The sequence below is a fragment of the Toxotes jaculatrix genome, chromosome 1 (genome assembly GCF_017976425.1).
Source record: "Toxotes jaculatrix isolate fToxJac2 chromosome 1, fToxJac2.pri, whole genome shotgun sequence".
Lineage (NCBI taxonomy): Eukaryota > Metazoa > Chordata > Actinopteri > Toxotidae > Toxotes > Toxotes jaculatrix.
This window is the reverse complement of record NC_054394.1, coordinates 14610838-14634671: the sequence shown is the minus strand read 5'-3', so window position 1 is coordinate 14634671 and position 23834 is coordinate 14610838. Positions and strand designations below refer to the sequence as shown.

Below are 23834 nucleotides of genomic sequence, written 5' to 3'. Positions count from 1 at the left end.
GCAACAAGCTATCCCTTCACCTTCACCACTGACTGTGCAGCCATCTTGACCAACCACAAAGGGGCCTCTAGTTCGTTCGAGAAAGGGAAGGACCCTCACTGGCATCCCTCCCACAATCTCATAAACTGTGTCCATTGTAATGCATGCTTCATGTAGACGGTACCACTAACAAGAATCTCTTTAAAATATATACACACACATCAGGGGTAATTTGGGGTTCAAGGACATTTTGACATGTGGGCAAGAAGAGCCAGACCTTGAAGTTTTAAAATCTTTATGTGACCAGACAGCACATTACCTCACCACCGTGAATTCCGTTCCATCCCAAGAAATAAAGGAGCACTTCTCTCCCAAAAAATCATGCAGGATCGTTGTTTGTTTTATTCCTTCACTTAATAACATCATGTTTTCTTCATAATGTTCAGGATGTAGATTAAACAGGAGCACCTGGCAATGTCAAGCAATACTACAATGGCCTCAAGAAACTAGTGTTGAAACAAAAAAATGAACATTTTAAGTTTTATGGCTGGGTTGCTGCTGGACTGAAATGTATTGCATGATGTTAATGCTAACTTTGTAAACATCCTTTATGTATAATGTGTCATCCTGGTGAGCTCACCTTTCTGGTTAAGTGTCCAATTTAGCTGGACCTACTTGTCAAACAGGGAGAAATGAATTTCACAATAAACTTTTACTTCCCAATTTGAGTTCTAGGTGAACATTAACTTCTCCACTCAGAGACACAGGACATGACTACCAATAGTGTCACTCTGTCAGGAGATAAAGCAGCTTTATAATGATATTTGCTAAATCTGTTTTCATTTTTGTTACAGTCTTGCTGGCTCTCAGACCAATCTATAGTCATGTTGACAGAAGAGTGTAAAAATTGTACATTTTTAATTAAATAGGATCCGATCTAATTCTGCAGTGGATCAAATCGCAGATGAGATTCGCCCTGTGTATCACCTGTTGTTGGCTGAATGGGACATTCCTTAGGCTGATACATTAACCTGCCAAGCTTGTAACCTTTTTTTTATTACACAGAAACACTAACTTGATGCGACTGATATGCTGTTTTTCTTCCATATGTTTCCTTCACATTCTTTGAGCATAGAAAACCTGCAGCATAAATGAACCATCACTTTAAAGTCTGCAACACAACATGAATCACAGCTGCAACATTAAATACTACACAAGATGATTCATATTGACTTTTCCTCTTCTACCTGTGACACAACATAGAGAGATATTACACTGCTTTTTGATCTTATTCTGAGGCCACGGTGTATTGTACACAGTGTTGGTGCTTCAGACTGAGCAGGCTGTCTCTTCTGTGTCAGGACAAGGTGTACAAGCTTGTACCAAATTGTGTGCACTCAAAAGCAAGACTCAAACTCAGGAGAGATGAAGTCAAAATGTGTTTACTTGGTACAGAGACAGAAGTTGGTGGCAGGCAGGCAATGGGCAGGCAATCAGTGGAAGCAAACAAAACCGAGAAGGACACAGGTGGGCAGGGAAAAAAAAAAATCAGGGAACAGTCCTGAACGGAGAAGCAAATAACGTGGAACAATGGCTGAAACGCTCAGGCAACAGAACAGAATAGGAGATTTGTCAGATAACTGGGAAAAGGGGAGCAGTACAAATAGTGGGTGGCTGATAAAAGGATGAGAGGCAGGTGTGCAGATGGGTTTAAGTCACGATGGTGACAGCAGGAGATAGTGGGAGGGCAGCCATACAGCACAGTAACCACGCAGCACATTGGAAGTTGCTAAGGAAGTGGCCAGGCTGTGTCAGTCACATGCTTCCACGTACCCTTTTGTACTCCCCACTATTGTGTAAGGCAAACACTCCGGTCTCGTCTTGTTTATACTGTTTGTTTAAAGGTGGAGTAAACTATTCTGAAGGAAAGCATCTTGTTTATTCGTGAACTCAACAGCAAAACAAATAGGCCTTTTTTGATGTCAACAGCAATGACATGTTTTGGCAGAAAATTACACATTTTTTTAATGGTTAAATGAGCGAATAATTGAAGGGACAAAGTCTTGACTTTCTGGACTTTCATGCTCCATGTTCCTTGGCTTGGTTACGCCGCCACCAGTAGACATTGACATTGAACCACCAGATTAAAAAAAAAAAAATGTAAATTTCAGCACACACACAGAACGGACAGCTTGTGGGCCGTGAGGGATTATTCACTGAATTTGACAAAAAAAGTGCCAGATGTGTCAACACAAGATTTCACATTCTCTGTGAAAAATGAAACACAGAGGCAGGTTCAGCTGAATATGGTTCATATCAACCTCCTGGAGACCAAACGAAAGAGGTTGCGTTGACAAACTTTGGTATCTGTGAGGTTTTTATTGCACACATTACTCTTACGGCAATGGCTATGGTGTCCTTCAGTTAAGTTACTGGATGTCAGTCCCACCCTCCCTCCTTTCCTCTCACTTAAACCCTGCTTGATTTTACTTCATGCTCAGTTGAACCTTCACCTGTGCTGCGGTAGGCTCTGGAGCTATGGAAATACTTAAAGCACTGCTTGTGTTAGGTTATATTGACATTGAGCCTCCAGCCAATGCTTAGTTTCGTATAATCTTTGTCACATTTCTATAAATTATCCAGAGAATTAATATGTTGCGCTACATTTCCCGGACCCATATTTTGGGCAGTTTTGCCTTTGTTCTCATCTTTTTGGGGTAAGCCTTTTACCAAAAAAATGTTCGTTTTTAAAATACTCTTGTAAGATTTGTGTAATTGAGAGGGTAATGGCATTTAACAGATGTTTGAAGTAAAACTATAATCATTTGAAAATGTGATTTTTGGCTGGTTCATAGTTGAGTTCATGGACAGTTCCAGTCATCAGGTGCAGTAGTAAGTGATAAAACCCACTTGAAAGCGTGCGCTGATAGGAACTGGAAGCTGGAGCTGAGCCATATTATACACTTTCTCATTCCACTGATTTCCATCTTTGACAAAACAGGACAGTGACTAAATGACCACTAAGCCGTCTTTAGTGGTTGTTGTTTCATCGGTTGCTGCTGAAAAGCAATGTAATTTCTTAAGTAATATTTGAGAACTATTCCAAAAACTCGGTTTTGTACCCCCATCATTTAATTGCATATAGCATTTACTAAATTAATAATTAATAAATTAAGGAGGGCCACTGCTTTCAGTGATAACATATTGTGCTCAACAGGATGGGTGTGTTCACAAATTCTCATGCAAAATAAGATAAGATAAGATAAACATTGCACTGCATTCGCTTTAAAATCAAAATGATCCCACATTTGCATGCCGCAAGCACTTGCAGTGGCCGGATGGAAAGTTTTAACGTATTGCTCAACCCTGGAACAGAGCCATGATTAATATCATTAGTAACACCTGTGCTTTTCCTACACTGTAAAAAAGGCCTAAATGAACAGCTGTCTGGGTTTCCCACAACATCTTGCCTGAAATAACATCAGAGTAAATTATTTTGCTTTTACTAAAAATTAAGCTTCGGAGAGAAAGAGCAGGGGCACTATATAACACAGCAAAGGCCATATTGTATATTTAATGAAGTAATTGCTGAATATATCTATCTTTCCTTATTCTTATAAGTTTGGAAATCTACAGCCAAACAGCCCAATCAGTCACAACAGTGTCTTGTTGAGCCATTTCAGATTTTGTGTCTTTGTACCTGCCATGTTTGGTGCAGGGGCTCCATAAGACTACACCTCTAACACTGGAAAACTGTGGAAGCGTTTTCTGAACACAAAATATTTCGTATTTATATTGATCAAAAAATATAGTCTGTGAAATAGGATATTTTTTTTCCATTGTCATCCCACCAAAATATGCTAATATCAACGCAAAAGCACACACAAACCACAACATGTAGCTAAAGAAAATAAAAGAAAGAAAAGAACTGTATTTCTTTGCTGTACACTCCTCACGTCTCTGTTTAACTCATACCTGTCTATCTTCACAGAGCTGTCTATATCTACTCAGGATATAACATGTCATCCTTAAGGTAAGGTTTTAGATAGAGAGGATATGTCAGCTTAAATGCATGTTACAGAGTGTGAAACTAATGATTCAGTAAAGGAGTTAAATCCACTGAACTGGAAACTCAAGAAAGGGTTTGAGCAAAAGCTAATGTTTAACGCTGAAATGAAATTACAAACAGTGAAAGTTACTCATTAATTCTGTCTCCACCCAACCATTCCAGTGAGTTTTAGACTATAGCAATTTCTTTTTAAATCATCCTGTCACATTACTAATAAATATTGTTTGTTTTTCTTTTAAGCCTTTGCCTGTATTGCATAAAAGATTGCCCAGACAGGGGCTGGAGGATTGGAGACCTTACAATGCAAACTGGGTGAGGATCCGCTTTTCATTTGACTAACAGAGCGGAACAGCTGGGTCAAATACAGCTGCCCATTTACACTTGGTGTAAATTCAGTTCGTATTTTCTACCTTTTATAAAATATTTCCACAATATCAGAACAGATAATAAGTGATGCAAGAATCTGCATGAGATCATAAATGTCATGTCATGTCATCATCTGCCACTTATCTGGGTCAGGGCCCAGGTCGCGGGGGCGACTCCCACCCAGTCAACAATGCACCGGAGTCCTACGGCACCTCCCACCTGTGGTGAGCCCATGAGAGGTTGTTGGCGTGGGGCTCAAACCCACGATCCCGAGAAATTGAGTGTTGTGCTCTACCAACTGAGCTAACCGGGCAGCAAGATCATAAATGTATAAATAACAAAGAACACAAAGAGATAGATGTTACAAACTCATTCTACCTCTGCTGCTGGTTAGTTATAACAGTTTTACTGCCCAAAGGTTACTACACTACACTGGGACTTTAAGCCTCATCTGTAATCAACTGCTCAATTACTGTTCTCAATTCCCTGGATATTGCCACAAAACTAAAAGCTTTCTGTAGTGCACACAGCAGATTACACATTACTGGGTATTTTACAAGGGTAGTTCAAGCTCAGTGGTTTACACTTGGGCCTCACAACAAAAATGTTGCTCGTCATGCTGGCAACCTTCCTGTGTGTACCTGTCCGTTGCTTGATGCATGTTGGGATACGCCCAAGATGTCCCTGAACAGGAACTGACAGATAAATGGATATCAAAATGTTAAAAGGCACGCTACTTTTCAGGATTTCAGAAACAGCATCATGAGATGATGATGTTCATTTTATGAATTGTTGTTATTATCATATATTGTATTGTTGTACTATTTTTTTTAACTTTATGTGTTGTCTGTGCTGTTATCTTTTTGTTTTGTATTTACCTCTGTGTGAAAAAGTTACATTTGAGTTGATCTTTACTTTTCTTTCCCAGATTGAAATATGCTCAGCCAAGCACGCATAAAGGGTAAGCTACTGAAAACAGATATTACATTATTCTGCTGACCTGTTGCTGTTTACTGTCAATTATCCATTTCTAATGTTTAATGTTCCACACTGCTACAGAGAAATGTTGGATTAATATTCTATGCAGACTGTAATGTAAATGTTTACCAATCATGACAGCTTTTTGCTTCTGTGCTCTGTCTCCTATCATAACTGTAATCTGCTGAGCACACAGTATCCACTGTTCACTAACTATAATCTAAATGCTGGCCCTCTAACGTTGTCCATCGCCAACCCTGTTTGTATTATGTTCTATATGCTGCATGTCCTTCTCCTTCTCTCCTCCATTCCTAGCTGTCCAACCTTCCTCCTTTTCCTCCTTTCACCCAGCCTGGCCATTGGCAGGAGGGTCCCCCATCTGAGCCAGGTTCTGCTCAAGGTTTCTTCCTGTTAAAAGGGAGTTTTTCCTTGCCACTGCCGCCTTAAGTGCTTGCTCTAGGGTCAGGCTCTGGGTCTCTGTAAAGCGCTTTGAGACAATTTTGATTGTGTAAGGAGCTATATAAATAAAATTGAATTAAAATGAAGAACAACCTGGATGTTAACATCTCACTTTGGTACTGTTATCACACATTTAAAGCAAAGGCTTCTGGTCAGCCATTTTATGTAATTTTCTAGAGTCCATGTACATTTGTGAAGTCAGTGTTGACGAAACCCAATATTGTTCATGTAATTATAGAGCAGCAGTGCTTACTTTATATTAGTGCTGTGTGTACCTACATTCCAGTGAGACCAGGAAGCACAACTCAACACCTGTCAACATCAGCAGATGACATGATTATTTGATTATAAGGCACTAGTGTCAGATGTCGGAGGTTGCAAAGGAGCACAAAGGGGTGCAAGTACAGTGAGTTGAGAGAAGTTTACTTTTGTGAGTGGCATCTCAGAATAAGCCATTTGTCTATTGGGATACACACAAACAGAGGCTACAACACATAAAAACAACACACAGACACACAGACACACAGACAGACACAGACACAGACACACACACACACACACACACACACAAAATAGGACTTAAAATTTTCCCACAGGAATGTTGCAAACCATTTAAAGAATGGCCCTTTTGTGAGCTTAAATTCACAAATCTGGCCATGTGTGGACACAATAAGACATATCATTTCCATTTTGTAGTACTGTTTTCATATACATTGTAGAAAGATATATACTGCTTTAATGCTATAAGATCTGGGTTTGAATCAACAATTTCTTTGTTCTCCCCAGACGCACTGATGTAAACTCAGTGACAAACTGGAATGCTCCTCTGGTTTGGGAGGGAACCTTTGATCCAGTGGTTATTGATGCCATCTATAAAAAAATGGACCCAAGAATCGCTATTGTGGTGTTTGCTGTTGGCAAGTAGGTACACAGGTTTTACAAGATATTATGGGAGTGAAGTTTGACCTGGCCCACTGCTTTAAGTTAAAATCTAAAAGCTTTTTTAATCTGAAAATGTAAAGCTACCTGACATAAACTTTATTGGTCTTGTCTTCTCTTGTCTTCTATTAATTCATTATGCCTCTGGTTTGCTTTTTTCCACCTGTACAGATACACCCGTTTCCTGAAGGGCTTCCTGGAGTCGGGTGAAAAGTACTTCCTTGTTGACTTCAGGGTCACTTACTACATCTTCACAGACAATGAAAAAGATGTTCCAAACGTGAGTTGTTGTTGATTAATATACATAGAAGTAGTTTGGGGCTTGTCACTGCTAAACAGTTGAACACATACTATTTAATACCACAAGATAGCATTTCTGGTCGCTTGGTGCTGCAGCGAAGACTGTTTATTCTCGTTTACTTTGCTTTCAGTGTTTCAGGAGTGAAGGTCTATCTCTGTTGTCACTTTCACAAACAGTGGTCCATTGTGCATTAATGTGCAGTGTGTGTAAAGTGACAAGTGTATGCAAATTGTTATTCATTATACATGAATAAAAACACTTTTTACAGCACTTGTTGTAACAGGAAAAGATATAAACTGAAATGTTACTGATGAAATTTGCTTTTCAGTAAACTAATGCCAGGTAAGCCAGAATGTTGGTTGAGACACAATAATACAGAATAATACAGATGTTTGAGGATGCTATCGATAGACTACTATTGATAGACTGCTATCGACTGATCTAAAATAATATTTATTTTAGATCAGTAAAGTTTTCAGTTTACCATTGTGATCCGGAGATGTCCAGACTGGTAAAATCCTCTGAAAAGACCAAAACCAAAAATTCATTCAGCCTACCAGAAAGAATTGTCTGTGCCACAGCCTGATAATATACGTGCAATGAACATGGCCTGTGAGGTTTATTCCTCTCAACTCAATAAACCACAAGACAAAAAAAGAAACATCTTACCTTAAAGTCGTGTGTTCAATGTTGCTGGAAGATGACAATTGGATTTATTAATTTATTTATATACTTCTTTATTTTTACTGGTCAGATTGAACTTGGTGAGGGCCGGAAGATCTCAATTGTCAGTGTGCCTAGCGCCAACCGCTGGCAGGATGTCGTACTAGGCAGAATGAAATATGCCACCATCACCATTGACAAACAGGTAAGAAGAGACATGACAGTCAGTGACATTTCATCTGGTTACAGCATCTGATGCTTTAACATCTTAAAATCTTAGAGGTTCTTACAAAGAAAAACAACAACAAAGAGTTCTGCACTCACTGAGGCGCATAAAAATAAAATATGGTGCTCTTAAGTATCACTTAGAAGTTATATTGTTATTAGTTATACTGTGTATTAGTTATACTGCATAATTGAGAGTCTCAATTGGATAAAAGAATATCCAATTGAGACTCTCAATTATGCATTTTGTCCTACATCTCCTACATCTGTCATGTTTTCAGATCCGTAAGGAAGCAGATTATCTTTTTATGATGGACATTGACAGCGTCTTCCACAATCGCTTTGGAGCCGAGTCTCTCAGCCAGCTAGCTGCTGTGCTTCACCGTGGCTACTACAAGGTTTTACTCTTTCTCCTACAGCATTTATCTTAAGTTATTGAAGGCCTTCAATTATTTTATGTTCATAATAATGTAATGTGGTGTGGTGTATTCCTTTTTTTTTCTCAGAATACAAGCAGGGATCATTTTCCATATGAGCGTCGGCCCCAGTCCAAAGCTTACATTCCTGCTGGTGAAGGAGACTACTACTACACTGCTGCTGTCTGGGGTGGATACCTGGAGGAGATGTACCAGCTAGTCAAGTAACCAAAAATTTCTCTTAAGTTATTTTCATGCTGTTTATAATTAAAAGATAATGTACAATGGAAAGAGATGTAAGGGCAGAGTGAGGGCTCAGAATAATGAGGGCATTTCGATACTGGAAGGGTAAAAACCTTGGCCTTCGCAATCCTGTATCATAGGTGCCACATAAGTGACAGTTATGCACACCTCTTAATGATCAACTAATTTACCAAGTTTTGTTTCTTCCATTACCCTCTTTTTCAAATGACTTCAAAAATGAAATTTCTCTCAAGCAGCCAAGAGTGTCTTGTCTCACAGTTCTGCCTCTTTTTATTTTATCAGGTACTGTTACGAGATGTCGCAGGAGGATGCCAAGAATAAGATTGAAGCTGTGTGGCAGGAAGAGAGTCACCTCAACAGGTAGAGTGTCACAGTTAATTCCCTCATGTTCAAAGCTTTCCACACAAGTTTCTTTGTTTCTCTATTGTTGTTGTTTTCCAGTCACTTTTCTCTGAGAACTCAACATACTGCTAATACTCACATTGCAATATGTACAGCATTTTTTTCTCTACTGCTCACACTGTGTAAATGGTCTTGTTATATAGTATTTATTTTTCTAAAGGTAAATCTGGAGTCTTTATATTTTTATAAACGTATATTATATGTATATTCTGAGTGCCTGTATCTTCCTCTTTGCTGCTGAAATGTAATGTAATGTAACTTCCCCATTGTGGGACGAATAAAGATGTATCTTATCTTATCTTATTGTTATTTTCTATTTACAGTTTTTTTCTTTATCTGCTAATCTTTGTCACATTTTTGTTTTCTTAAAATAATTGGTTAGACGGTCTTAAGTTTGTCATCTTTCAGAGGAGGACAATTCACATCTTATCTGCAGTATTTTTGAGGCACAAACTAAAACAGAACACACATAACACATCTGCCTGTCTCTCTCTCTGTCATGCAGGTACCTGCTGTACAACAAACCAACCAAAGTGCTGTCTCCAGAGTACCTGTGGTCGGACTATGATAAGGTACCAGAAGACATCAAAGTGGTCAGGATCTCCCAGCTTGTTAAGAACTATGAAGAAGTTCGGCCCAATGGTGGACACTGATGTTGAGTCAATTCAATATTCATGACAGAGAACCTATAATAATACTTGTTTGTCATGGTGGTAAACTCTCTTGCCTTCAAAGTTCAAAACCTTGCATTAAAAATATGATGCATAAACCTATTTGTGAGCTTCTGCTTTATTGTTGTTTTAAGTTTATTTGTGGAGAACAACCTCATACAAATACAATACAAATACAAAGTGATTAACAGTGACAATTAAAAAGGTTTAAACACATGCACATGTTGGTCTTACCATACCACCAACACTCCTGGATATAGTACAGTGATATAACCCCTTACCCTAACCTCAACCTCAACCTAATTCTAACCTGAACCCTAAAACCATGTCTTAATCCTCAAACAGCCCTGAAATTGTGAGAACTGTGCAAAATGTCCACAAAATGCATGGCGAATTTTTGTAATTCAGAGAGTAAACATTCTGATTAGTTATTTCCATTTACTTACACAGCATAAGATAAGATAACACTTTATTGGTCCTACAGTGGGGAAATTTACTTGTTAGGCAGCTCACAAGCAAAACAGGAAAAAAGGATAAAAAGGATGGCATGGCACCTCCATAAAAATATAGGGACAAAAAGCTGAGAAGATTTTACATGTTGTTCTCAATTTAAATTTGAGCTGATTGAAAAAGGGATTTGGTTGATTTAAAGGACTTTCTTGACTTTGTCCTTGTTATTTTTCTATGACTTTTGTTGTTCTGCTTTGTTGTAAATTAAGAAAATTATAAAAGCCAGTTGTGTTGTTGTGAACAGGAGTCACTCTGCACATCACAGCTACTCTCTTTCTTCAGACGGGCAGTTTAAAACCTTATTTTTTCTCACTGTGTCACTTCCTACTGTCAGTGCCAGGAGACCCTGTACGCACCACTACGCAATTTGAGTAGGGCTGCACAAATTACGTAAGGGTCCTTACTCCCTGTCGAGTCATAGCGGGCGTCAATATAACTAATAATAATAATAATAATAATAAAAATAACTAATAATAACAATAATAACAGCAACTTCAATGAGAGGAGGAAGCAGAGCTATCTTTTCTTTCACACAAAGAGAGAAAAAAACCACCAAGAGAATGAGCCGCAGGAACTGGAGATAGGTGACTCTGTTTTATTTGTCATTTTTGATAAAGGCCAACAGGAACAGTATTTATAAACTGCAGCTGGTTATTTTTAATTACTTATTCTCTCAGTCAAGGTTTACTTAGAACTCTGGACTAATGCAAGATGAAAGGAAATGGATTGACATTGATTGTTGATTAAAAATTGAATTTAAAATATAGATTAGCTGGGTAATCTGGGCAATATGGATGCGTGTCTCTCAGCAAATAACACCCATCAAAGTATTCCAACATATCCAACATATAATAACATATAATAGGAAGTCCAGGAGAGGCACTTATAATGGACCTGAGCCTGCCCATAACATTAATAATAATAAAAATAGTTTTCCTTTGTTAATTTACAGGTGCTATGCCTAAGTTTGTCAGTAGAGGAGGTGCTGGATCATCAGCAACTACAAGCACAACCAGAAGTGTACAGCCAGCATCAGATACAAACTCTTCAGACCCTAATAGAACAGTTGCTGCTCCACCAAATGACCCAGCAGACTAGTCCCAAGTCTTAAGTGGGGGCAGCTGTCATGGAGAAACCTTTTCCCCATTTGACAGCTGTCCCCATGGCTTTCATTCTCAGGGCTGTGTATTGTTTTTTGCTGCAAGCTCTTTTCTACAGTAGACCACAAAATTTTAAAGGAAGGCTTGAATGACAGGTCAAATATCAACGCCATTCTGAAACACCATGAGGGTAGTCCTGAACGCACAAACAATATTAAGTAGAGAGCACTTGGTCTGTGCCTAAGTTGGGGACAGACTCTTGACCAATTACAAATGACAGTTTTTGAGGCTGAAGGACAGAGATGGTGGGATTTCCTTACATGTTTCATAAGTATTACTAAGTCTGTGGCTGACAGAAACTTAGCATTCAGAGGTTCATCTGACAAACCCTTCCAAGCAAATAATGGAAAATTCCTTCAAGAGGCTGAATTACTGACAACAACTGAGAGATGGAGAGACACATGCTCATTACCTTCGAAAGTATGTACAGAATGAGCTGATACAGATTGTGAGTGAAAGCAATAGTGACTCAAGTAAGAAACTCAAAGTACTTCTCCATCCTTTTGGACTGTACACCTGATACTAGTCAGCATGAGCAAATGTCCACTATTCTGAGAAGCATGGCTTCACCAGAGATCAAGGAGTACCTGATCAGACTTGAATCTGTCTACTGTCATCTTAGAGAAGCTGAATGAGCTTGGGGGGGCACTCTTGAAGAGGAAGTTGAGTTCTACCACTTCTCCAAAGTGTCCATGCAGACAGGTATTGGGTTTCTGATCTTCAGGAGACATTACTGGAAGCGTGACAGACAGTTAGCAATGCTGTGGCCAAAGTGGTGGCACAAGCTCTTGAAGAGGAAGTTGAGTTCTACCACTTCTTGCTGTCCTGTGTTGCATGGTGTGAGATACTGAGAATGATAAGCTGCACGAATAACTCCCTCCTCTGCCTCAATATGCAGCTGGAAATAGCAGTGGATCTATGCAATGAAATGCAAAGGCCATCCCTCACTACATGCAGAGAAACTGTTTTTTCTGAGGCCATATCCATGAGGCCCTGGAGTGACCCAAGATGGGAGAGTACGCTCCAAAGTGTCCATGCAGACAGGTATTGGGCTTCTGATCTTCAGGAGACATTACTGGAAGCGTGACAGACAGTCAGCAATGCTGTGGCCAAAGTGGTGGCACAAGCTCTTGAAGAGGAAGTTGAGTTCTACCACTTCTTGCTGTCCTGTGTTGCATGGTGTGAGATACTGAGAATGATAAGCTGCACGAATAACTCACTCCTCTGCCTCAATATGCAGCTGGAAATGGCAGTGGATCTATGCAATGAAATGGAAAGGCCATCCCTCACTACATGCAGATAAACCGGTTTTTCGGAGACCTAGAAAACAGCCAAAAGTATTTGTATAGGATAATGAATGTGGCGGCTGTTCTGACAGAGAAAAGACTAAGAAACCGCAAGTTTTTCAGTATTTCAGATATGAGATTCCTGATAAACCAGTAACTCATGCACTGAAAAACCTTGAAGTCAACTGCTTCAACATTGTGGTCGACTCTGCTGTGATGTCCTCGTATTACAGAGTTGAAACATTCAGCCAGGGGAAGATTCAGAATTGATCTGGTCTGCCATTATTGTCTTTGAGATGCTTTCCTTTCTCTGAGAGAAAAGCCTGGAAGAACTCTGTCTTAACCTTTGAGTAGCCCTTAGAATTACTGTCTATCTCTGAATATCAGAATATCAGAATATCTCAGTCTGTTTTTCTATCACTTACTTAAGTCTACTTATTTTTAGAGCAACAAACAGAGCAACCTGTTTCGAAAAAAAGGAGGACAATAGTGGGAGGAAATGGTTTACACGTCTGACACATCAGACATGAGGGTGCTGTTGCACAGTGCCACAGAACCAGCTCTGCAAGTTTTGCCTCAGAAAAATGACACTCCAGTGTCATAAATTGCCTTCAGCAATTCATGCTATGTTGTGACAGTTACTGCCATCAGGTTCAGCAGGCTTGTCCTGATGAAGCCTCTCCAGGTCTCCTTTCACCTGCTTGGCCATGATGTGAAATCCAGCATGAGGAGTGGGGAGTGGAGGACGTGGCAGGGCAAGGCATTTGGGGCGGGGGTGAGATTTGAGCAGGGTCAGCAGGTATCAGTGAGAGGGGTGGGGGGTGCAAATGAGCCCTGGGGCCTCCTTTCGTAGTATCAATGGGGGGAGAATGGATTTCAGAAAGAGACAGTCCTGGGGGATAAGTGCTCACTTTACTCTCATGACTGCACCCTTCAGTTCATTTACGTGCCATTTTATGCAGCTTCCTGACAGTGATGTCAGTCCAACCCTGAGCTACCTCCCTCCCCTCCCTTCCTCTTAGATCCTGCTTAATTTTACTTCATACTCAGTTGAACCTCCACCTGTGTGGCAGGTTTTGGACATGCTTCATGCACTGCTTCTCTTTTAGGTTAGGTTATATTGGAACTGAGCCATCAGCAAATGCTTTTTGTTTAGTTTAAACTCTGTTGTTTTTGTTTGTTTTAAGTTCTGTTTTAAGTTCTGAAGTATTCAGAGTCAGTTACAGATCTAGTCTGCTCAGACCATAGACTATACATTAGACAAGGAATAAATATGTTGCGATACATTTCCAGGACCCATATTTTGGTCATTTCTGTCTTTCTTCTCGTCCTTTTGGGGTAAGTCTTTTACCTTTAATAATAAGAGTTTTTTTTTTTCCACAGTAGATTCTGCTGGTTAAGGCTAACAGAAGAAAATATATCAAATGACTGTAACAAGCAGTGTTAATAAGAAGGGAATGACAATTAAATTTACAGATTATAACAAACTGTAATTTCTAAATTTGTAAATATGACTCATGGTAACATATAAAATTAGGTTAAATATTGTGCTACATTTAATTGTGTTCATCAATGTACTACGTTTGTTTTTAAAATGTCCTGGTAGGATTTGTGTAATTTAGACAATGACAACAACATAAGATTAAAGGTACAATATAAAAGAATGCGAAGCAATTTACATGTATTCAATGTTTTTTTTTTTATTGCAAATGTGTGAACAGATTGTGCAACTTAAAAAAATGAGACCTTCCCTGATTTTCTCATTTGCCTGTCAAGGCATGTGGACTGTGAACACCAACTGTGTATGTTTATGCCTGGCTCTCAGGTGCTGTGCCTGAATGCCTCCCTTCCCTCCCTCCCCCACTCGACAGGGCAGTGTGCAACACTAGCTAACCTTAAATTATAAATGGAGTCTGCTAACATCACCAAATGGCCAGCTCCTACACCAAAACGTCTGTTCTTTAGAACCCACTGCTGGACCCATTCAGTAGATGTTACTGAATACACTAAATGTGTTGACAGTATTTCAACACTTAGATTAAAAAATAAAAAGTAAACTCTACATGGCATGGATTTAGAGCACTTGAGTTTTGTTTGGGTTTGGTTTTGCTTGTCCTTTATGTGTGGGATAAACCCTGAACAACCAGTCCTGACTTCCCTGTGGCCCTATGCAAAGTGTCCCTCCTATCTGATTTGTAAGACATGTAAACCATTTTCCATTGTCACACCTGACACCACCGTCCGCCCACTATTATCCTCCCTCCTTTGCAACTGTTCGTTCAACCTGTCGGTTTAGGAAGAAGCAGACCTATAAAGAACATTTTGAGATATATACAAACAATATATATTGATTGGAATATTTACTATAGAATAGAACAGAATAGAATAGAAGGCCTTTTTTGTCGTTATACATCTTTTTCACATGTACGAGATGAAATCTCGTTATATAGTCTTAAAATAAATGGCTATCATAAATATCATAAACACTATCATAAATTAGAACTTGCAGTAAATGTAATTATCCAATCCAGATTTATACTGACGATGACCAGAACTCAGGTAGCTTTTGATGACCTTTAATTTTGAAAGGTTCCTCTCTGCTGAAGCTAGTGTTACTGGCAAGGTGAATGTGATTGTTAGGGCTATTGAAAGGTTAGGATAGAGTTCCTCCAGGTTTGTCTCACAGAGAAAGGTAAAGCAGCTCAAAGGCAGTCATCTAATTTGATGGCAGATCAGGTAAATTCAGAATCTTGTATACCAGATCTATTGGAAAGAAATGTTCTTCCACCTTGCATTAGTCCAGAGTTCCAGTGAGAGGTTAGGTAATCTAAAAATAATTGTCTCGTTTTAAAGTTATGTGAGCCCATTGACAGTGCCATCACGCCCATATCTTTGTCTAGGCCCGCTCCCCACAGAGGTTGCTGCTGGAAAGCGCGAGTTTCATATCGAGCATGTGAAGGCATGTTCATTCACGACGTGGTTATAGACAATATCCATGTACGAGCTGCAGTTTGTAAAGACTGCAGCTCGCTGCCTGTTGGCTTTTATCAAACGTAACGAATAGGTGCGTTTCACTCTCATTTTTGTCAGTCACAGAGTCGCTGTTTACAGCTCTGGAGGTGGCCGGCAAACAAGAGACGCACTGCCTTAGATAGGTTAGCGGGGACAGACAGACTGACCGCGATTCATGGCCTGAGGGATACCTCCGCTCCCTCTCTCTCTCTTGCGTAGAGACCGCCTGGCTTTGGTGGATCATCTGTCACGTGTCGTTTATCAGACCAGTCTTTTCTTCCACACGTAAATAAAGGAAGAGGCTTTTCTCCAAAAACAAGACGTACCTGTTTTTTATGCTATTTTTTTTTGGGCAAAAACACCCCCCTTAATAATAATAATAATAATAATAATAATAATAATAATAATAAGAAGAAGAAGAAGAAGAAGAAGAAGAAGAAGAAGAAGAAGAAGAAGAATAAGTGGTATTGTGCTGTCTACCCTTACTGATATTTAGTTTAGGCAAAGAAGGTTAAACTGAACTAGGTTAACTAGTTTACTCAGCTGTGGCTAGCTCACTAGTAACTAATTGCATTATCTGATCTGCATTCCAAAATGTATTTCAGAATATATGGAGCCCCAAACTGGCAAAAGGCAAGTCAAAAATAGAGACAAACATATAACTTATTACATCAATGCCTAATACTATTCAGCAATACTGTTAAATAAATAAAATCAATACTCACTAGGCTACTCCTCTAACACCAGACCAGACCACCAAACCATAGAAGCATTTACTGAACATGAATTATTGTAATCTCATAAATATAATCTGTCAAATAGGATATTTTTTCTATTGTCATCACTCCAAAATATGCTAACATCAATGCTAAAGCACAATAAACTACATGTAGCTAAAGAAAGAAGAAAGACAGAAAAGAACTGTATTTCTTTGTTGTACACTGTTTAACCCAGACCTGTGTATCTTCACAGAGCCGTCTATATCTACTCAGGATATAACATGTCATCCTTAAGGTAAGGTTTCTTTAAGAGAGAGAGGATGTATCAACTCAAATGCATGTTACAGAGCATGAAACTAATAATTCAATAAAGGAGTTAAATCAACTGAACTGGCAACTCAAGAAAGGGTACGAGCAAAAGCTAATGTCAAACTTTTAAATTAAATTATACACAGTGAAAGTTACTAATTCTGTCTCCACCCAACCATTCCAGGAGGTTTCATATTATAACAATTTCTTTTTTAATTATTTTGTTATCAATTTCATTGATTCCACCCTGTCAAATTATTAATAAATGTTGTGTGTTTCTGTTTTAAGCTTTTGCCAGCCATGTGACAATAACCCTGAGCCACAGGTGAAGGATATAGAGGAAAAACATTGCACAGACAACAGCAGGTGGATTATTGGAGACCTTAAAATGCAAACTGGGTGAGGATCCACTTTTCTTTTGACTAACAGAGCGGAACAGCTGGTTCAAATACAGCTGCCCATTTACACTTGGTGTGGCTCTAGTTTGTTTTCTCTCTCTCTCTATGTTATAAAACATTTCCATAATATCACTTCTCTTAAAACATAATGAATAATGCAAGAACTTGCATGAGATCATAAAAGTGTAAAAAAAAACAAAGTACATAAAGAGGAAGAAGCACAGGTGTTCCAGCTTTGCTTGTTACTTACTCCACCAGTGCAAAAACAAAACAGACAAAATGTTGCTCTTCATGCTGCCAACCTTCTCGTCTATACCTGTCTGTTGCTGGGATGCATTTCTTTTTTTTTTTTATGAATTGCTGTTATTAGTATCTGTCTTTATTGTATATTGTTTTACTTTGTGTATTTTCTGTACATGTTATCTTTTTGTGTTGTATTTACCCCTGTATGTGCCTCTGGTCGAATTAGTTAAATTTGAGTTTTGTTTAAATTTGAGATGATCTTTGCTTTTCTTTCCCAGATTGGCATATGCTCAGCCAAGCCCACATAAAGGGTAAGCTACTGAAAACAGATATTACATTATTCTGCTGTGTAAAACTTATACATAATAACCTGGATGCTGTGTATCTCACTTTGGAACAGTTATCACACATTTTAAGCCATTTAACTTAATTATTCAGTGTCCATTGAGTGCATCAAGAATGCACCTGATGGAGCAGATACAATAGCAAAGGGCTGATGCCACTACAGGTGACCCCTCTCACATTACATGAAGTTATTTCATTTGCAGTTAGTATATTTTTAAAAATTATTTGAGCAGCTTTAGAAGTGAGCTCAAGTCTAAATATTGCAGGTGCATGAGAACACAAACTCTAATGAGGTTAAAAAATAATGAGGAAATTTCACAGACATTTCAAATGATTTGTTTATACTGATTTATATTTCATTATATGAAGTATATGCATCTTCATGTAATGACTACCACATAACATTATAATAGCTACTATTAGGTCTAACATTATATTCTAAATGATCTGTGCTTTGTAACTCGAACAAATTCCACCTCTCAGCTGCACCTCTTCTTTGTGCACAGAACACTCTGGCTCTCTGTGGACAAAATAAGACATCTGAACACGTTGCCCTTTGACAATTTTTTTGTTCTCCCCAGACGCACTGATATAAACCCAGTGACAAACTGGAATGCTCCTCTGGTTTGGGAGGGAACCTTTGATCCAGTGGTTATTGATGCCATCTATAAAAAAATGGACCCAAGAATCGCTGTGGTGGTGTTTGCTGTTGGCAAGTAGGTACACAGGTTTTACAAGACATTATGGGAGTGAAGTTTGACCTGGCCCACTGCTTGAAGCTAAAATCTAATCTGGTCTTGTCTCCTATTAACTGATTATGCTTCTGGTTTGCTTTTTTCCACCTGTACAGATACACCCGTTTCCTGAAGGGCTTCCTGGAGTCAGGTGAAAAGTACTTTCTTGTTGACTTCAGGGTCACTTACTACATCTTCACAGACAATGAAAAAGATGTTCCAAAAGTGAGTTCAATACAATTTTTTATTTCAATTTTATTTATGTAGCTCTGTCCACAATCAAAATTGTCTCAAGGAGCTTTACAGAGACTCAGAGCTTGACCCCAGAGCAAGCACTTAGCAACTCCCTTTTAACAGGAAGAAACCTTGAACAGAAAAGGGGGGGACCCTCCTGCCCATGGCCTGGCTGAGTGCTGGAGGAAAAGGAGATAGAAGGAGGAGAAGGACATACAGTGCTTAACAAATTTATTAGGTCACCTGGAATAAAAACGAGAAAACATAAATATTTTAGAAATCTTTCAAAAACTTGTTTAAAACTAAAAATGTTATTGTTATTTATTTGGCAAATTACAAACAGAAACAACTAAATAGTCCTTTTTCACACATAATAATGGAAACCAAAGACAAAAAAAGAAAAATCAAGCATGATATTCAACCACTAAAATATTTTTTTCTGTTCAGGAATGCAAATCACTATAATTTGACATCTTAATCAAGAAATTATAATTTATTTTTAATTTTTTTAAATTTAATTTAATAAATTTAATTTAATAATGTTTTAATAATGTCTTTTTTTTTTCTGTAAAATGGTAAATCTGAAAATTCATGGATAAAAATAATAATTATATCTTAACATTAAAAATATCATTTTGATAAAATTATAGAACAGTTATAGAACAGTAATGCATACTGTGTGCTCGGCAGATTACAGTTATAATAATAAACAGAGTACATAGGCAAAATTGGAAATTATGTGCATTATAGCTGGAATGAAATATTAATATAAATGTATGTATGTATCCTAAGCAGAGTGGAAAATTAAGCATAATAATGTGCTAAAAATGGACAACTGTAGACAATAAAGAGGTGAGGTGTGCAGACATCCCCTGGCAGCCTAGACCTATAGTAGCATAACTAAGGGATGAGTTACCTGCTCCAGCCCTCCTATGGGCTTTATCAATAAATATAACAATATCTATAGCTATAACTGTAACTAACTATAGGTTTACTCATAATATTAACTAAAGCTATAACTACAACTAACTAAAAGCTTTGTCAAAGAGGAAGGTTTTAAGCCTTTTTTTGTTGGTTAATATGTATAAAAGTAGTTTTAGGCTTGGCGCTGCTAAACACATGAACATGTACCATTTAACAACAAATACCACGTGATAATATTTTTAGTGTCTTGGTACTTCAGCAAGCACTGACTCGTTTATTTTGCTCTCAGTGCGTAGGAGGGAAGGTCTAGCTCTGTTACTTTCAACGGGGGGCGGGGCACATTGTGATTTTGTTGGGGAGATTTACTAAGCTTTTAACAACAGTCTTGGAAGTCTTGGAAAGAAAACAGCACAGTATAAATGAACAAAATCGCTTTTTAAAAAAAAAAAAAGTAATTCTTTTGTATTCTTTTGATTAAAAATTTACACTGTGCGTTTGGCTGCCTTTGCTTCAAAATCAACCTACTGCTTTTTTAACCTCCAAGAAATTTGCACAGTTTTAGATGCTGTTGAAGGTTTGAACTGATACTTTGCGTATATTAAAAAATATTTTATAATGGATTAACTTTTAGTCCAGAATTTTTCTGAACTCCTCAAAATGTACTCAAAGATCTTTGAACTTCTGCAGTTTTTCTTTTTTTTTTTTGCACTTTATGTTTTTGACACATTATTTTGCCTCAACATCCTGTTTCAGCTACAAATTAGCTATTAAATCATTGTGGCACTTTATCATTGAAACTTCTTGTCCTGATGACTTTTATATTTATATACTGTGACTGAATGCTGCTAGAATATGATATTTCAAATTCATTTATTTTATTCATGTATTTTTTTTAATTTACTGATCAGATTGAACTCGGTAAAGGCCGGAAGATCTCAATTGTCAGTGTCCCTAGCGCCAACCGCTGGCAGGATGTCGTACTCGGCAGGATGAAATATGCCACCATCACCATTGACAAACAGGTAAGAAGTGAAATGTGCAAAACAGTGAAATAATAACTAAAGCTATATCATCTTAGTGGTTCTTACAAAGAAAAATAACAAAGGATTCTGCACTCACTAAGGCGCATAAAAATTAAAGTGGTATTCTGAAATATCACTTATAGGGTATACTGTTTAGCCACATCTTCTTTTATCTAATTGAGTCTCTCCATTATGCATTTACATCTCCTACATCTTGTCTGCCATGTTTTCAGATCCGTAAGGAAGCAGATTATCTTTTTATGATGGACATTGACAGCGTCTTCCACAATCGCTTTGGAGCCGAGTCTCTCAGCCAGCTAGCTGCTGTGCTTCACCGTGGCTACTACAAGGTTTTACTTTCTCCTACAGTTTAATTATTTTCAGTTATTTTATGTTCATTATAATATAATGTATAATTATAATTCACAGAATTGTTATGCAGTTATTGTGCTAATTACATTGCCTTGTTTTCTGATCACAGTCAGAAAGGGATAAGTTTCCATATGAGCGTCGGCCCCAGTCCAAAGCTTACATTCCTGCCGGTCAAGGAGACTTCTACTACACTGCTGCTGTCTGGGGTGGATACCTGGAGGAGATGTACCAGCTAGTCAAGTAACCAAAACCAAATTTTCTCTTAAGTTATTTTCATGCTGTTTATAATTAAAAGACATTGTACAATGGAAAGAGATATAAGGGCAGAGTGAAGGCTCAGAATAATGAGGGCATTTCAATACTGAAAAGGTAAAAACCTTGGCCTTCGCAACCGTACATTTCTAAAACCCTTACTTACTACTGCATTCAGTGTCTTTCTAACATTTTGCCACATAGGTGACAGTTATGCACACCTCTTAATGATCAACTAATTTACCAAGTTTTGTTTCTTCCATTACCCTCTTTTTCAAATGACTTCAAAAATGAAATTTCTCTCAAGCAGCCAAGAGTGTCTTGTCTCACAGTTCTGCCTCTTTTTATCTTATCAGGTATTGTTACGAGATGTCGGAGGAGGATGCCAAGAATAAGATTGAAGCTGTGTGGCAGGAAGAGAGTCACCTCAACAGGTAGAGTGCCACAGTTCATTCCCTCATGTTCAAAGCTTTGCACACAATTTTTTCTTTCTCTGTTGTTGTTGTTTTCCAGTCAGGTTTGTCAGTAAGAACTCAACATACTGCTAATACTCACATTGTAATTTTTGTCTATTAACAGTGGTGGAGGAAGTACTGAAGCTTAGTACTTAAGTAAAAGTACAAATATCCCGCAAAACATTTACTCAAGTTTAAGTGGAAGTACTACATCAAGAATCTTACTTAAAAGTACTTACTTACATAAAAGTACTAAGTTACTTATTACTAATTTTTAAAGTAAAAGTACTCACACAATGGGTTGTCTCAGTGTCAGGGCTGTGCCTTTTATTATTTTTTAAATTACTTTATTGATCCCTCCTGGGGAAATTACTCTCTGCATTTTACCCACACCAAATGAACGAAACACACACACAAGAATGCACATGCAATACAGATGCTGGGGCAGGGGGCTGCCTAGTGAGGCGCCCGGGGAACTGGGGTGAATCTGTGCCTTGCTCAGGGGCACCACATCCATGGTCGCAGAGGCAGGGGAGGCGCGTCTCCTTCACCACCACTGTATCCGTTTTTTTGCGCTTGGTCAAGGGATTGAACCCACGACCCTCCGATCTCAGGCCGATCTGGTTCAAAGTCCAAAGTCGCACTCTTAACGTACTGCGCCCTCAAATTTTGATATAGAATGTACATATACTGATTTATACCTCTGCCTATGTCACTGCTCACAAGCAACTATACAATACCTGCTTAAATACGGCCCAAGATGGCTGTCAAAAACTAAAACAGAACACACATAACACATCTGCCTGTCTCTCTCTGTCATGCAGGTACCTGCTGTACAACAAACCAACCAAGGTGCTGTCTCCAGAGTACCTGTGGTCAGACTATGATCAGGTACCAGAAGACATCAAAGTGGTCAGGATCTCCCAGCTGGTTAAGAACTATGAAGAAGTTCGGCCCAATGGTGGACACTGATGTTGAGTCAATTCAATATTCAAGACAGAGAATCTTCTTCACACAAAAAATAATAATAGTAATAATAATTATAATAATTGGGATAGTTGGTATGACTTGCTTTGTCTGTTTTATATTTTGTGTACTCAGAGGTATAAATGAAAGATTAAAAAAAAAAAAAATACTAACATAAATGGATTTGGTCTTGGTCGCTGCAGAGATTTATGATAAACTTTATGCCCAGCATTTAAAAGCAAACTACATGTGGAAGTTTTATGGCATGGCCATTTAAAAAATATTGAATTTGTTAGGTTCTGTTGGGTCAGCAGTTCAAGCAAGTTAAAATAAACTGCAGGTGTCAATAGTACCAATGCAAAAGATCAAAAACTATGATATGATCAAACCTTTTCTGTGGTAAATGTAAATGGCCATGGTAAAGCACATGCATGATAATACAACATGGTGTTGTAATCAATCAAAACAGTGGAAGAAATGTCACATGTACTTTGTGCTGTGGAGTTCTTCACCTTTACCTCACCCATTTTTTTTTATACCTGTAAACGTTTTTATGCCTGTAAACATCCTTAGACTTTGAGTCACCTATTATCTTCATTTTCCTTTCTTTTCTAAGATGTAAAAATAAGGGCTCACAGTGCCCCCTAGGGTTGTTTTAGTACATCTGCATTATCTGAATTCTGTGGGATTTACAGTATATTACCTTTATATTGTGTACATTTTCTTTTTGTTGTTTTTAGGGCATGAGCACAAAATTTGTGCAAAGCCCTATTGTAACTGAAGGAATTATTATTATTATTATTATTATTTGTTGTTGTTATTGTTGTTGTCGTGTGCACTGTATTATTCAATATTGACTGGAAATGTACTCACATGTGACTCTGAAGTCTGAATTTGTCTGTGCCTTTCTTCCATTGGGTTTAGGTTTGACTTTTAATGTGCAGTGCATGTTCCTACATGATCCTCCAAGATCAGAATTAGGTTTACAAGATTTCCTCTGTTTCCCAAAACTAAAGAAATTTGTTTAACACAATCAAGGCTATTTTTGCAATGAACATAATCTTAAAATGGTGGTAGAGCATCTGTTTTATTTGAATTCCCCATTTCAGTTCTTACAGATGCAATGCAAAGTGATTAGCAGTGATAATAAAAGGTTTAAAT

At 38.1% G+C, this 23834-nt stretch overlaps 2 protein-coding genes across 2 annotated transcripts; both read left to right on the top strand.

Annotated features, from left to right (window-relative positions):
• Positions 1 to 2564: 2564 nt before the first annotated feature.
• Positions 2565 to 9784, top strand: LOC121181365 (globoside alpha-1,3-N-acetylgalactosaminyltransferase 1-like). The gene is made up of 11 exons (XM_041037300.1): positions 2565 to 2696; positions 3971 to 4012; positions 4289 to 4360; positions 5343 to 5375; positions 6638 to 6772; positions 6962 to 7070; positions 7846 to 7959; positions 8261 to 8377; positions 8486 to 8619; positions 8942 to 9019; positions 9567 to 9784. Exons 1-11 carry the CDS (start codon positions 2632 to 2634, stop codon positions 9712 to 9714), a joined length of 1047 nt encoding a protein of 348 aa, XP_040893234.1. The 5' UTR covers positions 2565 to 2631; the 3' UTR covers positions 9715 to 9784.
• Positions 9785 to 13723: 3939 nt separating this feature from the next.
• LOC121180883 (globoside alpha-1,3-N-acetylgalactosaminyltransferase 1-like) lies at positions 13724 to 23559 on the top strand. The gene is made up of 11 exons (XM_041036566.1): positions 13724 to 14026; positions 16673 to 16714; positions 17017 to 17127; positions 17648 to 17680; positions 18296 to 18430; positions 18565 to 18673; positions 20515 to 20628; positions 20862 to 20978; positions 21110 to 21240; positions 21609 to 21686; positions 22532 to 23559. The coding sequence occupies exons 1-11, from the start codon at positions 13962 to 13964 to the stop codon at positions 22677 to 22679; spliced, it is 1083 nt and encodes a 360-aa protein (XP_040892500.1). The 5' UTR covers positions 13724 to 13961; the 3' UTR covers positions 22680 to 23559.
• Positions 23560 to 23834: the final 275 nt, after the last annotated feature.